This window comes from Aotus nancymaae, unplaced genomic scaffold (assembly GCF_030222135.1).
Source record: "Aotus nancymaae isolate 86718 unplaced genomic scaffold, 86718_ANA_hifiasm-v0.15.2.pri h1tg000049l, whole genome shotgun sequence".
Classification (NCBI taxonomy): domain Eukaryota; kingdom Metazoa; phylum Chordata; class Mammalia; order Primates; family Aotidae; genus Aotus; species Aotus nancymaae.
Genome location: NW_026988463.1, coordinates 30,575,617 through 30,595,852, shown reverse-complemented (window position 1 = coordinate 30,595,852; position 20,236 = coordinate 30,575,617). Strand labels below are relative to the sequence as shown.

The 20,236-nt window shown below is 35.0% G+C and overlaps 1 protein-coding gene across 2 annotated transcripts; it reads right to left on the bottom strand.

The window, feature by feature from the left end:
• Positions 1-1,096: 1,096 nt before the first annotated feature.
• LOC135269114 (zinc finger protein 85-like) lies at positions 1,097-17,771 on the bottom strand. 2 transcript variants are annotated; one of them, XM_064362898.1, is made up of 3 exons: positions 17,651-17,771; positions 16,426-16,518; positions 1,097-2,818 (listed from the first exon to the last, which is right to left on the bottom strand). In XM_064362898.1, the coding sequence occupies exons 1-3, from the start codon at positions 17,760-17,762 to the stop codon at positions 1,149-1,151; spliced, it is 1,875 nt and encodes a 624-aa protein (XP_064218968.1). In that variant the 5' UTR covers positions 17,763-17,771; the 3' UTR covers positions 1,097-1,148. The 2 variants fall into 2 exon arrangements, with proteins under 2 accessions (XP_064218968.1, XP_064218967.1); XM_064362897.1 differs by lacking the exon at positions 16,426-16,518 and having other exon boundaries at positions 1,097-2,114; positions 2,349-2,818; positions 17,651-17,762.
• Positions 17,772-20,236: the final 2,465 nt, after the last annotated feature.

Sequence of the window (20,236 nt, the reverse complement as noted above, 5' to 3'; positions counted from 1 at the left end):
AATGAATGATCTTCTTCACTTTAATGACATATTTTCTGAAAGCTATTTTGAAAGTAATTGCACTTGCAATGCTTTTATTAAGTATAAACTCTTGGATGTTGAGTAAGATATGAGCAGGTATCAATGGCTTTTCCACCTTTTTTTATATTTGTAGAATTTTTCTCTAGTATAAATGCTTTCTTGTGCAATAAAATGTGAATACTAGTTAACAGTTTTGTCACATTTTTCAAACGTAGTTTTCTACAATGTGAATGATCTTACCAACAATCAAGAGTGACAACCATTTAAAGGCTTTGACACATTCTTCACATTTCTGGGGTCTAGGACCATTATGATTTATTTTATATTGTGAAAAGCATTGTCCCATCTTTTAGGTTTATAGAGTTTCTTTCCAATATAAATTATGTCTGCTAAGAATTGAGGAGTTGTAAAAGGCTTTGACATATTCTGTATGCTAGTAGGATTTGTCTCCAGTATGAATTGTGTGTAATAAATGTTGAGAGCTTGTTAAAGTCTTTGTCACATTTTTCACATTTGCTGGAATTCTCTCCAGTATGAATTACCTTATGTTTAGTAAGGGTTAACAACATACTAAGGGCTTTGTCACATTCTTAACATTAGTAGTTTCCATCCATTATGTATTATTTCATGTTCTGTAAGGTGTAAGAACTAGTTAAAAACTTTTCCACATTTTTCAAAAGTGTCAAGTTTCTCTCCAGTATGAAGTTGCTTATGGTTAGTAAGGGTTGCTGCTGAAAAGCTTTCCCACATGCTGTAGTATGAATTATTTTATGTTTAGTAAGTGCTGAGGATTCACAAAAGTCTTTGCCACATTCTTCACATTTGTATAGGGTTTCTCTTCAGCACAGATTCTTATGTTCAGTAAAGGTTAAGAATACACAAACACCTTTGCCACACTGTTCACATTTGCAGGATTTCTCTCCATTATTAATTGTCTAATGTTTAGTAAAGTTTGAGAAATGGATAAAAGCTTCACCACACTCTTCTCATTTGAAGGGTTTCTCTCCACTATGAATTCTCTTATGTTTAGTAAGGTGTGAAGAACAGTTAAAAGCTTTGCTACATCCTTCATGCTTGTATGGGTTCTCTCAAGTATAAATTCTCTTATGTCTAATACGGTGTGATGACTAGTTAAAAGCTATGTCACATTCTTCATATTTGTAGCATTTCTCTCCACTATGAATTCTCTTATGTCTAGTAAGGTGTGAGGACCGGTTAAAAGCTTTGCCACATTCTTCACATTTGTAGGGTTTCTCTCCACTATGAATTCTTTTATGTCTAGTAAGCTGTGAGGACCAGTTAAAAGTTTTGCCACATTCTTCACATTTGTAGTGTTTCTCTCCACTATGAATTCTCTTATGTGTAGTAAGGGTTGATGAAAGGTTAAAAGCTTTGCCACATTCTTCACATTTGTAGGGTTTCTCTCCACTATGAATTCTCTTATGTGTAGTAAGGGTTGATGAAAGGTTAAAAGCTTTGCCACATTCTTCACATTTGTAGGGTTTCTCTCCACTATGAATTCTCTTATGTGTAGTAAGGGTTGATGAAAGGTTAAAAGCTTTACCACATTCTTCACATTTGTAGGGTTTCTCTCCACTATGAATTATCTTATGTGTAGTAAGGATTGAGGACCGGTTAAAAGCTTTGCCACATTCTTCACATTTGTAGGGTTTCTCTCCACTATGAATTCTCTTATGTGTAGTAAGGTTTGATGAATGGTTAAAAGCTTTGCCACATTCTTCACATTTGTAGGGTTTCTCTCCACTATGAATTCTCTTATGTGTAGTAAGGGTTGAGGACCAGTTAAAAGCTTTGCCACATTCTTCACATTTGTAGGGTTTCTCTCCACTATGAATTCTCTTATGTGTAGTAAGGTCTGAGGACCAGTTAAAAGCTTTGCCACATTCTTCACATTTGTAGGATTTCTCTCCACTATGAATTCTCTCATGCTTAGTAAGGGTTGATGACCAGTTAAAAGCTTTGTTACATTCTTCACATTTGTAGAGTTTCTCTCCACCAAGAATTCTCTCATGCTTAGTAACGGTTGATGACCAGTTAAAAGCTTTGCCACATTCTTCACATTTGTAGAGTTTCTTTCCACTATGAATTCTCTCATGCTTAGTAAGGGTTGATGACCAGTTAAAAGCTTTGTTACATTCTTCACATTTGTAGAGTTTCTCTCCACCAAGAATTCTCTCATGCTTAGTAAGGGTTGATGACCAGTTAAAAGCTTTGCCACATTCTTCACATTTGTAGGGTTTCTTTCCAGGATGAATTATCTTATGTCTAGTAAGGTGAGAGAACTGCTTAAAATCTTTGCCATATACTTCACCTTTGTAGGATTTCTCTCCACTATGAATTCTCTTATGTTTGGTAAGGTGTGAGGACCAGTTAAAGGCTCTGCCACATTCTTCACATTTGTAGGAATTCACTCTAGTATGAATTCTTCTATGTTGAATTAGGTGTAAAAACATGCAAAATGATTTGTCACATTTTTCACATTTATAATCATTCTTTTTAGCATGTCTTGTCTTAGATTTATTTGAATATGAAAATATATGAAAGACTTTTACATATTTATAACATATAAACATTTTGCTCTGGGTAGCTGTCAAACATTTTTGAAGTTTATTATAAATTCCTTTGTGCATTTTACAATCATCCACACTTTCACTGTCTTTTCTTAGTGGTAAATTTTCATCCTCACAGTTTCCATATCTTCTCATTATCACTTTTTGAAATGATTTTTTTATGTCCTGCTCTGGCCAAAGGTCTTGGGGAAAATAAGAACACATAGCTGAAAAGAAAATAAAAATAACAAATTGCTTCACTTGCTAGACTAAGATTTGTTACTCTATACATTCTAACCTATAAAATTATACAAACTGCATGACCAAGATGGCATAAAAAAGCACCACAGGCCCTACTTCTTTTATAGACATCTAAATTCAACAAAAACATGCTGATGAAAACACATTTGTGGAAGATTTATAAATAAGTTACTTGTATGCAGTACCCCAGGTGAGCACAATGCAAATAATCACATAGAAAAATAATTCTGTTACACTTATCCAGCAGAGCTCTTCCTGCTCCCAAAACAGAATGTAGTGCCTTTAGAAGTAAACTGCCAACTTGTTTTTCAATTTTACCAAAATAAATAAATAAATAAAATAACCCCCAGAAAAATAGTGGCACATACATTTCTATTTCTAGCTTCTAAGAGTCTTTTCAAAAACTGGTTTCTGTCTTCCATGGCATTAAATACTAAAGAAAGTGGTGGCTAATATGGTTTGGTTCTCTATTTCCACTTAAACTTCATTTTGAATTGTAAATTTCATAATTCTCACTAGTTGTGGAAGAAATCTGGTGGGAAGTAATTGAATTATGGGTACGGTTATATCCTATGCTGTTCTTGTGATAGGAGTCTCACAAAATCTGATAGTTTTTATAAAAGAGAGTTCCTCTGCCCATGCCCCTTCTCTGACTGCCACCATGTAAGATGGCACTTTGCTTTGTCTTTATTTTCTGCCACAATTATGACCCCTCCTCAGCTATGTGGAACTGTGAGTCCACTGAACCTTTTTTCTTTATAAATTACATAGTCTTGGGTATGTCTTTTTGGCAGCATGAAAGCAGACTACTATAATAGCAATTTTTGGAATGACAGTTTGAATCTGCTAAGATCTAAGGTAGATGCTACAGCAGTAGAGAGACTGCAGTACTACAGAGAGAAAATACATGTAGCAAATGAGGACTGGCCATTAAGGATAAACACTAATAAATTTCTTTAACTAAAAATAAACACAAATTTTCAGACAAGATACATCCTATGAACATGTCTGAGAAATTCCCAGAATCTCTGTCTAAAACAATAGGTTTCAATGTATGCCAGAAAGAAAAGCTACATTACAAAGACTGTGACAGGTAGATTTTTTCTAAATGTCTAAATCTGAATCAAAAATTACAATGAATAGAAAATATTATAGCAAAATAGCACCAAATAAAAATTATAAGCTGTTCAGAAAGGAAACATAAAATATGATGTATAAACTAAATTTTAAAAATTTAAATAAATTAAATAATAGTGAGAGAGGAATACAGACAACTATTAAAAATTTAAAAATTAGAAGCACAAAAATATTTAAAATATCAAAAAATTGTAAAAACTAAATATGCAAAAAGAAATAACTAAAAAATTATAGAAGAAAAAATAATGTAAAAAGCTAGAAGCTCAATAAAATAAACTGGGATATGCACATAGATATTTATAACAAACACATACATAAATACAATTTCAAAAGTCACAGATAAAAAGAAAATCTTGGGTGCTGCAAGAGAAAAGTGATGTATCATTTACAAGCATAGTTTTATAAGATAACCAGTGAATTTGCCAAAAAATTTGCAGGCCAGAAGGAAACTCTGTGTTACAAAGTCTCAAAAAAAAAAAAAAAAATCTGTTAAGTGAGAGTAATATCAACAACAAAACTGTTCTACAAAAATTAAAATTAAAAAGAAAACCTTCCAAAATAACTGAATTCTGAGAAAGTATATTGGCACAGCATGTGTGCCATATATTGAAGATGATAAAATTAATTTCTTTCATTGAAAATAACATGATTCAAATAGCAATACTTAATTATTTGAAAGTACATTGTTCTGGAAAATATATGCACATACAAAAAAATTGAATTCCTTAGCATTATGATAGTGCAAGAAAATTTAAATTTATTCTTTAAAATTTACAAAAGCATAGAAATTTTTATAAACATGTTAATACATGTACAACATAAAAAGATATAATTAGTAATATAAATAACAAATGAGAGCAAATGTAATGAGGAATACTTAGATGCAACTGAAGCTTTTTTTAATAAGACTAAAGTATATTGTTGTATCTTTTAGAGGTTTTATGTAATCCCCAAGGTAACAGAAAGAAAATATCTGTATAGATACATGAAAGAAAATAAGAAAGTGAAAGCATATTAGTACAGAAATTAAAAAGACACAAAGGAAGACCAGAAAGAGAGGAAATGAGGAAGAAAGATACAAGAATCAAATAAAACAATAAAATAACATTAGTAAGTCTTTCTATTTAAGAAAATTATATATATGTATATTCACAAACACATATATATAATAAACTTTCCAATCAAGAAACATACTTTGAATAATGAGATTTATAAAACATACTTTAAAAACAAACACCCAACTTGCCTCTCTATAAGTCAGTTCAGATTTCATGACAGAAAAAAAAACAAAACAAAACCTGAAAGTGGCAAAATAGTAGATGTTCCATGCAAATATTAACCAACTGAAACTACAACAGGTCAAAATAATATATGAGCTATATTTTAAGTCAAAAACTATCATATTTTTAAAAATTTACTTTAAGTCCAAACTCCAAAGATACAAAGAAAGATTTTAAGTAATAACAGATTCATTCACTGGGAATCTATGACACTTTTGTATATACATTTATTTCTGTGCATGTGTGTTTCTGTGTGTGGTGTGTATCTCACATTAAAGTTCCAAGTATATAAAGAAAATATTGACAAAGCTGAAGAATCACAGAGCTTATATAAGTACAGTAGGCTATTTCAATACCCCACATTCTATAATGAAAATAAAACAAGACAGAATATTAGTAAAGAAAAAGAGGAATTGAAGGCAGTATAAAACAATTATTCTTAACAGAGGTATAGAGAACACTCCTCTACAAAATCAGGAGACACTCATCTCTATAACTCATACAACATTCTCCTTCCTAGACCACCTGTTAGGCCAAAAAAAAATAACAACAACAACAACAAAAAAAGTCTTTACACGAGAGCAAAATATTTAAAACTAATATCATCAAATATCATTTAAAACAAATATCAAAATGGAATGAGAGTTTAAAACAACAATAAAAACTGAAAAATTCACAAATATATAGAAATTAAACAACAAACTGTTTAACATGCTGTTGTTCAAAGGTGGAAATAACTAATATTGTAAAGATGTCCATACTGCTCAATGTACTCCACAAATTTAATGCAATGCTGTTGGAATTTCACATTGCATTCTTGAAGCAATGCAAGTTTCTGTCACCAAATCATTCAGTAGGTATCATTTAAAATATAAAAATACTAAATATTACTTGGTTTTCAAAAACTAGAAAATATTATAACAAGTATAAAAATACATTTCAATGGCATTATGCAAATAAAATAAGCCAGCCAGAAAAAGAAAGAGATTGGAAAAGATACAGAAATCAATTGCACTCTCAGAATCAGAAAACAGAGTGGTGTTTGAAAAGTTCCAGGAAATGAGACAAATTTATGTTATGTAATGTGTATTGAGGTTTAGCTTTGCAAGATAAAATATCTAGCAATATGTAGCATAACAATGTCAATCTAATTAACAGGACTAGAATGAATATTTAATAATATTGTATTGTAAATTTTGTTGTGTGGTTTTGACAATTAAAAATGAACAATTACTAGAATACATTCAGATATATAATAGTTTTTAAATTATCTTCAAATCTAAGATTTTCTCCTGGCCAGGTGCAATGGCTCACATCTGTAATCCCAGTACTTTGGGAGACTGAGGCAGGTGGATCACGAGGTCAGTAGATTGAGACCATCCTGGCCAACATGATGAAACCCCATCTCTACTAAAATACAAAAAATTAGCTGGGTGTGGTGGCAGCACTTGTAGTCCCAGGTACTCCAGAGGCTGAGGCAGGGAAATTGCTTGAACCTAGGAGGAGGAGGTTGCAGTGAGCAGAGATTGCACCACAGTACTCCAGCCTGGTGATGGGGCAAGACTCTGTCAAATAATAATAATAATAATAATTTCTTCCACACAAAAATAATATAGATTCACAGATAGATGTTGAAATTTAAAAAAAATATGATAAGTCAATGAGATAGGGTTAAATAATCATTCACAATAAACATACACAACAAATACACAAGTCATAAAAAAATGCAGGGATAATATATATCCAGGCAAAAGAACATAGGAGATCATTATATTGGCAATAGAAATATGGCTAATTCATATTTGATGTTGCTCCACACTGTCTTAAATTATGAACAGTTAAATATTGTCATATACAATTATAAACATGATTAATAATGTACTATAATTATAAAAACATTGTCATATACAATTATAAATCGTGGTTATAATCATAACACAATTAACTGGTATGAGATGACATATCCTAAAATATATAATACAAAAATATAAAACTCTGAAACAAAATTAAAAATGGAATGAAAAACTGATTGGACATCATCAAGTAGATGAATATTATTCATAAAAGAAATCTTAGAAGAACATAGGAAAAAAGTAATACAGAGGTTACTGGAAAACAAAAAAGTCAAACAACTTCCCAAATTTCGATGCAATAAAAAAATTTCTTACCACTAATACTTAATAAATTATTTTACTTCAAAAAGAAGATATAAATACTTTCCAAAATAAAAGGTGAGAGTGTTCATCATTACTACCATAGTCCTAACTCTGCATAGAAAATAAAAAAGGCTAAAATGAGTCCATTTGTTCAAAAATAAAATGATACTGAACAGCATCATAAAACCACATACATATATAAAGCCCTCTATTAGATGTAAATATACACACATATAGAAGTCTTTACGATTGTAATCATGGTGAATAAAACTCTTAAGGTTGTACAGAATATGATAAACAAAATACAAGTCTGCATAAATCTGTTAATAGATATACAATATAAAATAATTTTAAAATCAACAACACACTGGAAAATACAGAAGTATACTTTCTGTATTCAATTGAGGTTGTTATGAGATTAAAATATATTTTTTAACTTAAGATGTTTTATGTAATTTCCATATTTTAAGATGGTTACAAAAGGAATACTTATAAAAATATGCAAAACAAAATAAAAAAATAAAACATCACTGCAAAATTAAAATAAAAATTAAGGCAGCAAAACAGAAAATGAGAAAACATATCTACAGAAAACACAAAAACAGTGAAAATAAAACTGGTAATACCAACTGCACTTTCTTCTTTTTCTTTTTTTCTTTTTCTTTTTTTTTTTTTGAGATGGAGACTTGCTCTATTGCTCAGACTGGAGTCTCACTCTGTTGCCCAGGCTGGAATGCTGTGGTGCAATCTTGGCTCACTGCAACCTCTGCCACCCAGGTTCAAGTAACTCTTCTGCCTCAGCCTCCTGAGTAGCTGTGATTACAGGTGCCTGCCACCATACCCATATAATTTTTTTGTATTTTAGTAGAGACTGGGTTTCCCCATATTGCACATGCTGGTCTCAAAGTCCTGACCTCGTGATTCACCTGCCTCGGCATTGCAAAGTGCTGGGATAACAGGTGTGAGCCACCACACCTGGCCATTAGCTGCATTTTTAAAGCAGTCAAATGAAATACAAATTAATTAAACTACTTAATAAAAAGAAATGTAATTCCAGGACTTTGGGAGTACAAGGTGGACTGAACACTTGGTCCCAGGAATTCAAGCCTAGCTTGCACAAAACAAAAAACTCAGAGTAACATTTTAGACTGTATTAATTACTTTGCATATAGAGGAATACCTAAAAGTGGACAATTTATAAAGAAAAAAAGGTTTATTTGGCTGACAAGTCAGCAGACTGTACAAGAAGTGTGTGCCAGCATCTGCTTCTGGTGAGGGTCTCGGGAAGCTTACAATCATGCTGGCAGACAAAGAGTAACTGGACATATCACATGATAAGAGACACAGCAAGTGTGAGTGAAGTAGCCATGTTATTTTAAGGAGCCAGCTCTCACTTGAATTAATGGAGTGTAAACTTATGATTACGAAGAGGATGGTATCAAGCCATTCATGAGAAACTTACCCCATGACCCAAATACCTCTGACCCGCTATGACCCAAACACCTCTGATCCCCTATGACCCAAACACTTCCCACCAGGTTCCACATCCAACATTGAGGATTATAATGCAGGATAAAATTTGGAGAACATGGACATCCATACCACATAATAAACCATCCATACCATATAATAAACCATCCATACCATGTAATAAAAATAAAAAAGTTTTGTACTTTCCAGTCAAAAGCAAGGGAATACATAATATTCTTACTTGCACCTGGTGTGCTCTGTTAGGACACATAACATGTCTTATTAAATTGAAGAATACTCACTAAGTGCAGTGGCTCATGCCTATAATTCCAACACTTTGGGAGACCAAGGTAAAAGGATCACTTGGGGCCAGAAGTTTGAGACCAGCATGGCTAAAATAGTGAGATCTTGTCACTGCACATAATCAAAAAATGAGCTAGTGCATGTCTGTACTCCCAGTTACTTGGGAGACTGAGGTAGGAAGGATCACTTGAGCCTGGGAGGTTGAGGCTGCAGTGAACCAAAATCATACCACTGTACTCTGACCTGGGAAACAGAGTAACAACAGCAACAACAAATAATAAACAACAACAAATAAATGTAAGACTGTATTGGTACATTTTCACATTGCTGATAAAGAACTACATGGTGACGGGGGGGAAGTTTAATTGGACTTAAAGTTTCACATGACTGGGGAGGCCTCAGAATCATGGCAGGAGATGAAAGGTACTTCTTACATTGTGGCAGCAAGAGAAAATGAGAAAGATGGAAAAGCAGAAACCCTGATAAACCATCAGATCTCATGAGACTTGATCATCACCACAAGAACAGAATAAGGGAAACTGCCCCCCTGATTAAAATGATCTCCTACCAGGTCTCTCCTACAACATGTCAAAATTATGGGAGCACAATTCAAAATGAAATTTGGGTGGTGACAGAAAGCCAAACCATATCAAAGACCAAAATAATCCACATGTGCTTTTTGACCAAAACTGAATGTAACTAGGAATTAATAGCAAAAGTAAACTGGAAATCAAAAACCATATGATATTAAAACAGACTCTTCAAAATATTCTTGCTCAATAGTCAAAAACTTAAATTTTTGAAGATGTCAGTACAACATATGGTGATATTCAAATGTAATATAATTTCTATAAATATCCCAATAGCAACTTTTTACAATATTGGTTGAAATTTTAAAATTTGATTATGAACTATACCAAACATCCATGAAAATTAACAAAGAGGCATTAGACTTGCTGATTTGAAAACATGTTAAAAGCTACAATAACAAAAACAATGTGGTACTTACACAAAGACAGATAAACAGATAAAAGAACAGAATAGAGAGCCCAGAAATAAATGGTTTTGTATACGATCTAATAATCTTCCACCATGTTGTCATGACCACACAATAAAGAGAAATAATATTTTATCAAATTTGAGTAATAATTTGATTTTATAATCAAAATATAATGTTGAAAATTAAAAATCTACACTGATAAAGGATCATTCTCTTGAGCTATATACAAAAATAATTTAAATAAAATACTTAAACACAATAAAATAACAAATCTCTTAGAAACAAAATAAGGGAAAGACATGACATTGGTCTTGGCACTATTTTCTTAGATATAACATTAAATGCAGGACCAGCAAAGAAAAGAACAGAAACATTTAACTACATTATAATTCAATAATTCTGTATACCGAAGAAAACATTCAATAGTGACAATACCTTTTAGAAAATTAGTGAAAATATTTACTAATTACATGTGATAGGAGTTAATATTCAGAATATATAAACAACTCAAAATTTAAAAACAGTTGAATAACTAGATTTAGAAATGGACACATAATTTAACTAAACAGAAAGAAGCATTTGAGAGGATATTAAAAAATTAGTAATTTGTAGAGAAATGCATAAAAAATATAATGAAAACTGAAATCACCTCATACCAATTAGAATGGCCATTATAAATGTTTAAAAAGCAGCAAATCCATTGATGATGCAATATAAATGCAACACATGCTGATCGTTAGAAGACAAATATGTAGCCATCATTTAAAAATGTTATAAATGTTTCTCAAATAATTAAACATGAAAGTATCATCAAATACAGCAATTTCAATTATGAATCTATATCCAAAATATGCAACTCAGGACCTGGAAGATATTTAACCATCTATGTTTATTGAACCAGTATTCAGAAAAGCCAAAAGATGGAAACAACTCAGTTGTTTTTTGATTTATAACGCATCAAAAAACATAACATATACATAGAGTGGAATATTATTTAGCCTTAAAAAAAATCTTGTCACATTTGAAAATATTGTCAGATTTTAAGATAAACCTTGAGAATATCATATTACCTAAACTAAGCCAGTAACAAAACAATGAATACTGTATGATACCACTTATACAAGATACGTCAAGCAGTCACATTTATAAAAACAGAAAAGGGAAGAATATTTCTCAAGGGCTGAAAAGGGTAAAATGGGAAGTTGTTACTTGAAAGGTTTTGAGTTTTAGTTTTACAAATGTAAAATTTCTTGAAGTTTTTTGAATAACAATGTGAATATACTTAACATGCCTGAAGTATACAGTGTATTTTTTTTTTTCAAAGACAGGGTAAGGCCAGGTGCAGTGGCTCATACCTGGAATCCCAGCAATCTGGGAGGTCAAGGTGGGTGGATTGCCTGAGGTTGGGAGTTCAAAACCAGCCTGATCAACATAGAGAAACCCCATCTCTATTAAAAATACAAAATTAACTGGGCATGGTGGTACAAGCCTGTTAACCCAACTACTCAGGAGTCTGAGGCATGGGAATCACTGGAACCCAGGAGGCAGAGATTGCAGTGAGCCAAGATCACACCATTGCACTCCAGCCTGGGCAACAAAAAAGAAACTCCATTTCAAAAAAAAAAAAAAAATGATAGGATATCACTCTGTCATCCAAGATTCCAAGATGAAGTTCAATGGCACAATTATGGCTCAATGTAGCCTGACACTTTCAGGCTCAAGTAATTCTGCCCCATCAATCTCCCAAGTTGCTGGGACCACAATCCCAGCCATGCCTGGCTATTTTTAAATTTGTTTTGCAGAGAAGGGTTCTTTATATATTTACCAGACTGGTCTCAATGTTTAGGGTTCAAACACTTAAATCAAATACTGTGAAAATAATAAAGCTATGATGCCTTTTACCTCATGGCTACCACTCTAGTGCGATGGTTAGCACACGAAAGTGTGGTCTTATAAATCTCATAGTAGGCCATTGCCTCTGGGAGGAAAACATAAAGGGACACCAGTTCCCACCTAAAGTCAGAGATGTCTGACACTCTAAGATTGGATCCCAAAAGGGGACACCCCTGGCACAGATTCTGAGCTCTAGTACTAAACCTTACTTAGAATTGTCTCTTGGGCTGGGTACGGTGGCTTATGCCTGTAATCCCAGCACTATGGGAGGCCAAGGCAGGTGGATCACCTAAGGTCAGGAGTTCGAGACAGCCTGACCACATGGACAAACCCCGTCTCTACTAAACATACAAAAATTAGCTGGTCATAGTGGCACATGCCTGTAATCCAGCTATTTGGGATGCTGAGGCAGGAGAATTGCTTAAATTCTTGTGAAATTTGGCTTTCTTTCCCTTGAAAAAAGATTTTTCTTTGACTTATGAATAAACCATCTAAAAAAGAAGGAAAAGACAAGAAACAGATTGTTTGAAATACTGGATCTTCCCTCTTGCCGAGTTTTTGCTTTAAAAAAAAAAAACAAAACAAAAAAATTGTGTCTTTTAAACAGATGACTTATGATAACCTAAATTTCTATTAAGTGTTTTGTGTCTTTAAAGCTTCCAAATTGTCTTTTTTAACCCCTAGCTTTTGGATGCAATAGAGGGCCCCTGAGGCATCCAAGGGACAGGAAAGCAGGATTATTTGACGTTTATTGACATAGGATTGTTGATCAGATAGTGTTTGATTTTCAGGTAATATTTTAGTGAAAATGTTAATGTGTGTTCCAAACATTGTATGGGATTCCTGGAATTCTGATGTCTGAGTTTGTGTTATCAATCATAATTAAAGTTATTGTGTTAGGCTATTGTAAATCACAAAGGTGAATAAATTTCTTTTGTCAATCATATTTTTCACTGGGGGAGGGCAGGATCTTTCCTCCCAGGTGCAGCAGCAGCAACTGCCTTACTCATGGCTACAGACATGGGCCTCCTGCTACACAAGGACAAGCAGGAGCTCTGCCCCTTTTGAGTTGGTGGGGTTGGAGCTCCCTGGGAGCAACTGCAGCCACCCTCCCATGTAGAAGACATGGTAATCTCTGCTGCCTCCAGCCTTGGGGTCCTGGGAAGGTGCTCCCCCATTTCTGCTGGCTTGGAGGTATCTGCTCCTGCTTCATGGCCTCTCTCCTCTCCCAGTGCCTGCACACTGCAATCTCAGAGAAGGGTTGGAGCCAAGCCCATGGGTCATAAATGGCAGTAGGAGGTAACAGACTTCTTGACAGAAAAGAGTGAGTCCCTTGTAGAGTGCCACCTTTAGGGGCCCACAGACCAGAGTAGGGACTTCTGGTGCCTCCTCCCAGCCTGCCTATGGCCACCCATGGACCAACTGCAATGACCTTACTCCCCTCTGAGATCCAGAATATCCCCAGCCTTAGACAGAGAGGGCAGAGGACACAGAAACCATGTGATGATCAGCTGCAGAGATGAGCTACCTTCTCTGCTGGCAGCTTCGGAGACCTTCAGAGACCTCTGAACACCCTGCCTGCAGATAGAAGCCTCTCCTCAGGGCCTCCTCTCAGCTGAGAGCTAAACACTTGATGTGATGACCTGCCTACAGAGAGGAGCTACCCACTGTGGGTTCCCTCTGAACCCTTTTAACACTAAATAAAGATCCTCTTTGTTTTCTCACCCTTCACTTGTCTGCATACCTTATTCTTCCTGGATGCAGGACAAGAACTCAAGCAATGGGGCCACTGGCCACAGAGGGTTTCCATGAAAAAAAACCTGACACCTCAAAGATTCTGTAACACATGCATAACATATATATTCTAACATATTGTCCTAAATGTCTGAATCTAATGTTGCAGACAAATTTGAAATAGAAGACAGAAAGTAGAAATCAATAGAGATAGTAACATCAGTAAAATGGAAAAATAACAGGTGCTCTATTTTCTCATTCCCCCAGAGCAAGAAAATTTGTTAGCCATCCCTGACAAAAATGCCTGCATACTGGAGTCAGACATCATGGCTCACCCCTATAATGACAGCTACATGGTACACTGAGGTTGGAGAATGGTTGCAGGAAAGCATTTCAAGACCAGGCTGATTTATGTGGCAAGACCCCATCTCAAAAATAAGTGCCTTTAATAGAGCTTTGAGATCCAGGAAGGAAGTTGTGAAACTCTGCTAAACCCCAAAATTATGGAGTGTTCCTTTCAGAAGGCAGGCCTTTATTAACATAACAAACTACAGGACCTCTGCTTGGCTAAAGACCAGGAAATGAATGGTCCACCCAACTTGGTCTCACTTAGAATTGTGAACTTACTCTGTAACCATCCCAAACTCCTCCCAGCAACCATCTGGGAGAGGCCTTCCACTCCAGAGGCCTGGAGGAAGATACAAATTAATAGACCTGCAGGCAGGCTGGCAGACCTTGGCCTTTACTGTGATCTCTGAAGCTGTTCAATGACTCAGTTTCAGCTTCCTGGACCACAGTTCATGGCCAGATATGACTATATAGAAACCCACAGGGTGACCTAGAAAAATCCTATTATGGGCTGGGTGCCATGGCTTATTCTTGTAATTGCAGCACTTTGGGAGGCTGAGGTGGGTGGATCATGAGGTCAGGAGTTCAAAACCAGCCTGGCCTAGGTGGTGAAACCCTGTCTCTACTAAAGATACAAAAATTAGCCAGGCATGGTGGCAGGCACCTGTATTCCCAGCTACTCAGAGGCTGAGGCAGAGAATTGCTTAAACCTGGGAGGCAGAGGTTGCAGTGAGCCAAGATTGTGCCAGTGAACTCCAGTGTGGGTGACACAGTGAGACTCTGTCTCAAAAGAAAAGAAAGAAGAATCCTCTGGTATTCAGTGAAAGCCATACTGATCCACATCCTGATATAAGGCCCACTGCAGACACCTCCCTTAGTGTCTGCTCTAAAAATCAAAGTCCTGAAGGATATTCAGTCTGTCTAAAAATAAAATGGAAATTACAACTACCCAAGCTCCTTGTAACAAGCCAACTAAAGATGGACCCTAATGTACACTCAGAAGTCTTGTGACAAACCAAACTACAAACCTTCTCCACTACAAATCCAGAGAGCATCCCATCACCAGGGGGACTAGCAAAAGAAAATCTTTACCTTCTAAAACCATTTTACAAAAACTTGAAGAGGTATTTGCTCCTTCAAATTCACAGACACCAATGCAAACCTACATTGTGCCCATTGTCAATGCTTCTATTTTAACAGCACTGAAACTATGTGGCAGAAGAATTAGTCAAAAAGTTTTTTAAAGACATTGAAAATGAAGACAAATAAGTAAAAAGTTGCTGTTTCCAGCTTGTATAGTCTTATATATAAAACTATAAAGAGTACATTAAAACCTGTCTAAACTAATAAATATACTCACTAAATTAGAAAAATAAGATAAAATTAAATTATAATTTATGTTTCCATACACTTAAACTCTGATATAACAGCAAAACAATCTGTTTGGAATAGTATTAAAACAGTAAGTTTCTAAGAAAAAAATTAAGCAGATGTAAAAAATATTTGCAAGATAGCAATAAAAGAAATAAAATTAAAATTAAATAGAAATTAAAGGAAAACTAAATAAATTTAATTTTTTTTTGTCTATGGATTGAAAGAATATTTTTAAAGTGCCATATTATCCAAAGTAATCTATAGATTTTCTGAACTCCTTATCAAAATTTCAATGGTATTTTTCTCACAGTCATGAAAAATGCAATTCTAAAATTTACATGAAACTACAGTAAATTTTGAATAGCCAAAGCAGTCTTGAGGAAAAGAACAAAGCAAAAAGACATCATACTTCATAATTTCAAACTATATTTCAAGGCTATAGTAATAAAAAGTGGATGGACTGTGTAGAAAAATGAACAACAGCAACAAAGATGGGACATAAACCACAACTCACACTTTTCAGGCATGATGCTAAAAGAGAATTTAAACAAGAGTTTAACACAGAGGTTTCTCACAATTATGCAAATATGTGTGTGTCACCCAAAACAATGGAGAAGCAGTCAGATTGTGCAGTCTCTTATACTTCATGAAGAGGACTTTGGGCTCTTGAAAAGATCACCAAAGAGAAAGCAGAAGCTTTGGAAAATTTAAAAACATAAGACACAAGGTACGTCTGTGTGAAAGCAAAATACAAACTCCTCAGGCATCCCAGAAACGATTTCCTTTCCTTTGGAACAGTGCTTCCCAAATCACATTTTAAGGACTATCTTTCTCTTCGACTTTTGGACCTCTCACCTGTCGCATTCATTCTCACATACCTGGTGGTTTGGCTACAGTCTCATGTGTCTTCATCCAATGCTCTTTTCCCTGCTCCATATAGGTGATCAGGTCTGGCTTAGAGAAAGCAGTACCTGTTTTATTAAAAATAAATAAGGTAACATGAATGTTGTTCATATTCTCCAATTCTGAAGCTAGTAATTTGCTCAGTAAGAATGATATAATAGACTATCTTAGTAAATTAATTCCAAAATAATTTATAACAAAAATTTTTAATATTAAAAAACTTTTTAATTTGTATTTTTTTTTTTTTTTGAGATGAAACTTTACTCTTATTGCCCAGGCTGGAGTGCAATGGCACTATCTCGGCTGACTGCAACCTCCGATCCCTGGGTTCAAGTGATTCTCCTGGTTCAGCCTCTCAAGTAACTGGGATTACAGGCATGTACTGCCATGCACAGCTATTATTTTTAACTTTAGTAGAGATGGGGTTTCTACATGTTGGTCAGGCTGGTCTCAAGCTTCTGACCTCAGGTGATTCACCTCCCAAGGTGCTGGGATTACAGGCATGAGCCACTGTGCCTGGCCTAAATTTGTATGTTCTTAATTTCCCTACCTAGTACTACTGAATCAAAAACTGGTGGAGGAAGGCCTGGCACAGTGGCTCACACCTGTAATCCCAGCAGTACAAAAGACAGAGTCAGGCAGATCACCTGTGGTCAGGAGATAAGAGACCAGCCTGGACAAAATGGAGGAACCAATCTCTACTAAAAATACAAAAAAAAAAAAACAAAGTAGTTGGGGGTTGACATGTGTGCCTGTAATCCCAGCTACTCAGGAGGCTGAGGCAGGAGAACTGCTTGAACCCAGGAGGTGGAGGCTGCAGTGAGCCGAGCTTGCACCACTGCACTCCAGCATGAGAACAGAGAAAGATTTCACATCAAAAACAAGACAAGACAAACGAACAAACAAAAAAACTGGTGGTGGTAATTAGATTTTAAGGTGTAGGAAACAATAAGCCTGCAACTTTCTGTCATTACCAATAATCTACAGTAAAAAATACAGATCAGCTCAGGAATGTGAAAAATTCAGATCAACATGAAACATCTTGAAGATATTCCTCTCTAAACAAATTTCCAAAATTTTTTTCAAAACAGGAATATTAAACTTATTTATACAAAGCAAAAATTACCAAAAACATTTTACAAATAAAATAGAATAAAACCTTTAGGGTATATTATGAATGCGTACTGAAGTTATTCTCACCGAGGAAGACCAGGTTTCTGTAGTTCTCTAGCATCACATCTCTGTATAAATTCTGTTGTGCAGTGTCCAGGCATTGCCACTCTTCCAGAGAGAATTCTATGGCCACGTCCATAAATGTCAATGGGCCCTGATAAACACACATATACACACATATATTTATCAAGCAGTCATGGGCAGAATTTTTACCTTGACTCAAGATGAAATGAGAGTAAAAAGAAGTGCTTCTAAACTTATAGGACTGAATTATAAAATAGTTCTCAACACAGAAATATATTCTAATGTATTCTCTAACTCTAAGTAAAGAGAGTGGCATAATCCATGACATCATCGTATATATAATAGTTTTCTTGATTACAAAGTATAAAATTCAGGGCATAAACACAAATGCACTTTTTAAGTGCTGTATTTGCATCAAACAAAATGAGCTGTGTATATTTTTCAGATGGAAAAGACACGTTGAGTTAGAAGATACCCCTCAAATTTCAATGTGTACAATGAACTGGAGATCTTGTCTTGCAGATTATTTTCTTCAGAAGATTAGAAATAAAGATTGATTTCTGAATTTCTATTAAGTTCACTAGTAATGTAACTGTTTTTGGCCTAATAAGAATATTTTGTCAAACATCCAGTAAATGAAAGAACCTGTTTTTCCCAGTTTCTCTCACCCATAAACACAAGTAAAGAGATTTCTACAAATTGGCCATGTAATTCTAATTAGAAGCCTGGGCTGATAACCACTAAGCTAAGAATTACCTCTCAAGTTTGAATGACCTTATACATCTCTTGGTAATTTTGGCCCAACTCTAGGTAATGTGATTTCGGAGGTTTGCAAAGGGTCCATAAGTGTGTGTTTTAACCAAGTCCACTGTCAGTGCTGATGTTGCTCCCCCTGGCCTCATCGTTAGAATTAGTTTGAGAAAACAGGCACAGCACAGAATCCCTTACGCTCAGCTCTCTTGTCACAACACAAATAATTTTGGTACAAATGAAGACAATCAATCTCCACCCTACAATATCATATTATTTGCTGGATCTTTAGGAGAAAGTAGTAAGTCTGCATTTGGAAAACAGCATGTATACAGGTATTAATGCAATGTTTATTAAGCAAGTACTATGTGATCAAGAGTATGTTACAAAGAACTGTGCTAGGAATAACATATCATGAGATTTAATCTTCATAACATACTGGGGTTGGTACTACATGTCTAATAATTCCCCTTATTTAGATAAAGGGCCCAGCATTTTTACTTACTTTTCTGTTTCTCTATTATTGGTTGTTAAAAAATATATATAGAATAAAAGCTAAATATAGTCAGATGAGAGGGATACAGAAAAGAAGAGGTTAATGTAGTTTAGAGAAATTATTATTGTATTTATGTTTATTTTCTTGTTACTGCTTTAACAACTACTGGATCTGAAGGGATAGAAAACAAGTTGCTAAATGGAAAGTGTCTGCAAGCACTGGTTATAATAGAAAATTTAAAAATTAAGACATACATACTTGATTAACATACATACTTGATTTTTTCCATTTATCTCCTTTTGTGTTTCAGGAAATTGTGCACAACAGCTCTAGAAAGGCAGCAGCATTCAGCCGGGCACAGTGACTCACACCTGCAATCCAAGCACTTTTGGAGGCGGATTATGAGGTCAGAAATTTGACACCAGCCTGGCCAACACAGTAAACCCCATCTCTACTAAAAATACAAAAATTAGCTGTGTGTGGGTACACCAGTGCTAGAGAGGCTGAGGCAGAAGAATCTCTTGAATCTGGGAGACAGAGGTTGCAGTGAGCTGAGATCACACCACTGCACTCCAGCCTGGGCTACAGAGCAAGAGTCATCAAAAAAAAAAAAAGAAAGAAAGAAAGAAAGAAAGAGAGAAAGAGAGAGGAATGAAGGAAGGAAGGAAGAGTACCAGGATTCACCACCCAAAACTCTGATTTTCTCTAATCAGTTCTCTGAGGCAAGACTCCAAGGTGGGGTCAGATCTAAATGAAGCCCCCAAATAAGGTTAATCTGAACAGAACTGGGTCAGGGAGAGTACCCTATGCAGAATTTTGTGCTCTATGCCTCTGGGGGGCATCTCCAGTTCTGTTTTTTTCTAAGTTTACCTAGGAGAAACTTCAATGCCAGAGTTTGCATAATTTTAATCTTGTTTAGCCACTGTTTTCAATTTTATAACATGTACTAATAAGCAATTAAAACAAATCTCTTAAGATTTTCCAAGGTAATTTCTAAGAGGATAAATATGTATTCCTAGCAAGGTAAAATAAACACGAAAAGTTATAATAACTATTCTGTCCCTAAATATCTCTTAAGATGATGACTTCAGAAGTCACAAAAACATTAAGTGGACCAAGTAAAGCATAAGGTTTTTTGCACACATCTATTTACTGCACCAACCATATGATTCTTTTTTTTCTACCTTTTTTGAGATGGAGTCTTGCTCTGTCACCCAGACTGGAGTGCAGTGATGTGATCTGAGCTTACTGAAATTTCTGCCTCCTGGATTCAAGCAATTCCCTGCCTCAACCTCCTGAGTAGCTGGGATTACAGGCACCTGCCACCATGCCTGGATAATTTT

Excerpts from the sequence above, each read along its gene's own strand:
- LOC135269114 (XM_064362898.1), bottom strand. The coding sequence starts at position 17,762 with ATGGACGTGGCCATAGAATTCTCTCTGGAAGAGTGGCAATGCCTGGAC. Across the intron at positions 16,519-17,650 it reads CAGAAACCTGGTCTTCCTCG|GTACTGCTTTCTCTAAGCCA; the intron begins GTGAGAATAACT and ends TTAATAAAACAG. Across the intron at positions 2,819-16,425 it reads GACTGTAGCCAAACCACCAG|CTATGTGTTCTTATTTTCCC; the intron begins GTATGTGAGAAT and ends TTTTCTTTTCAG.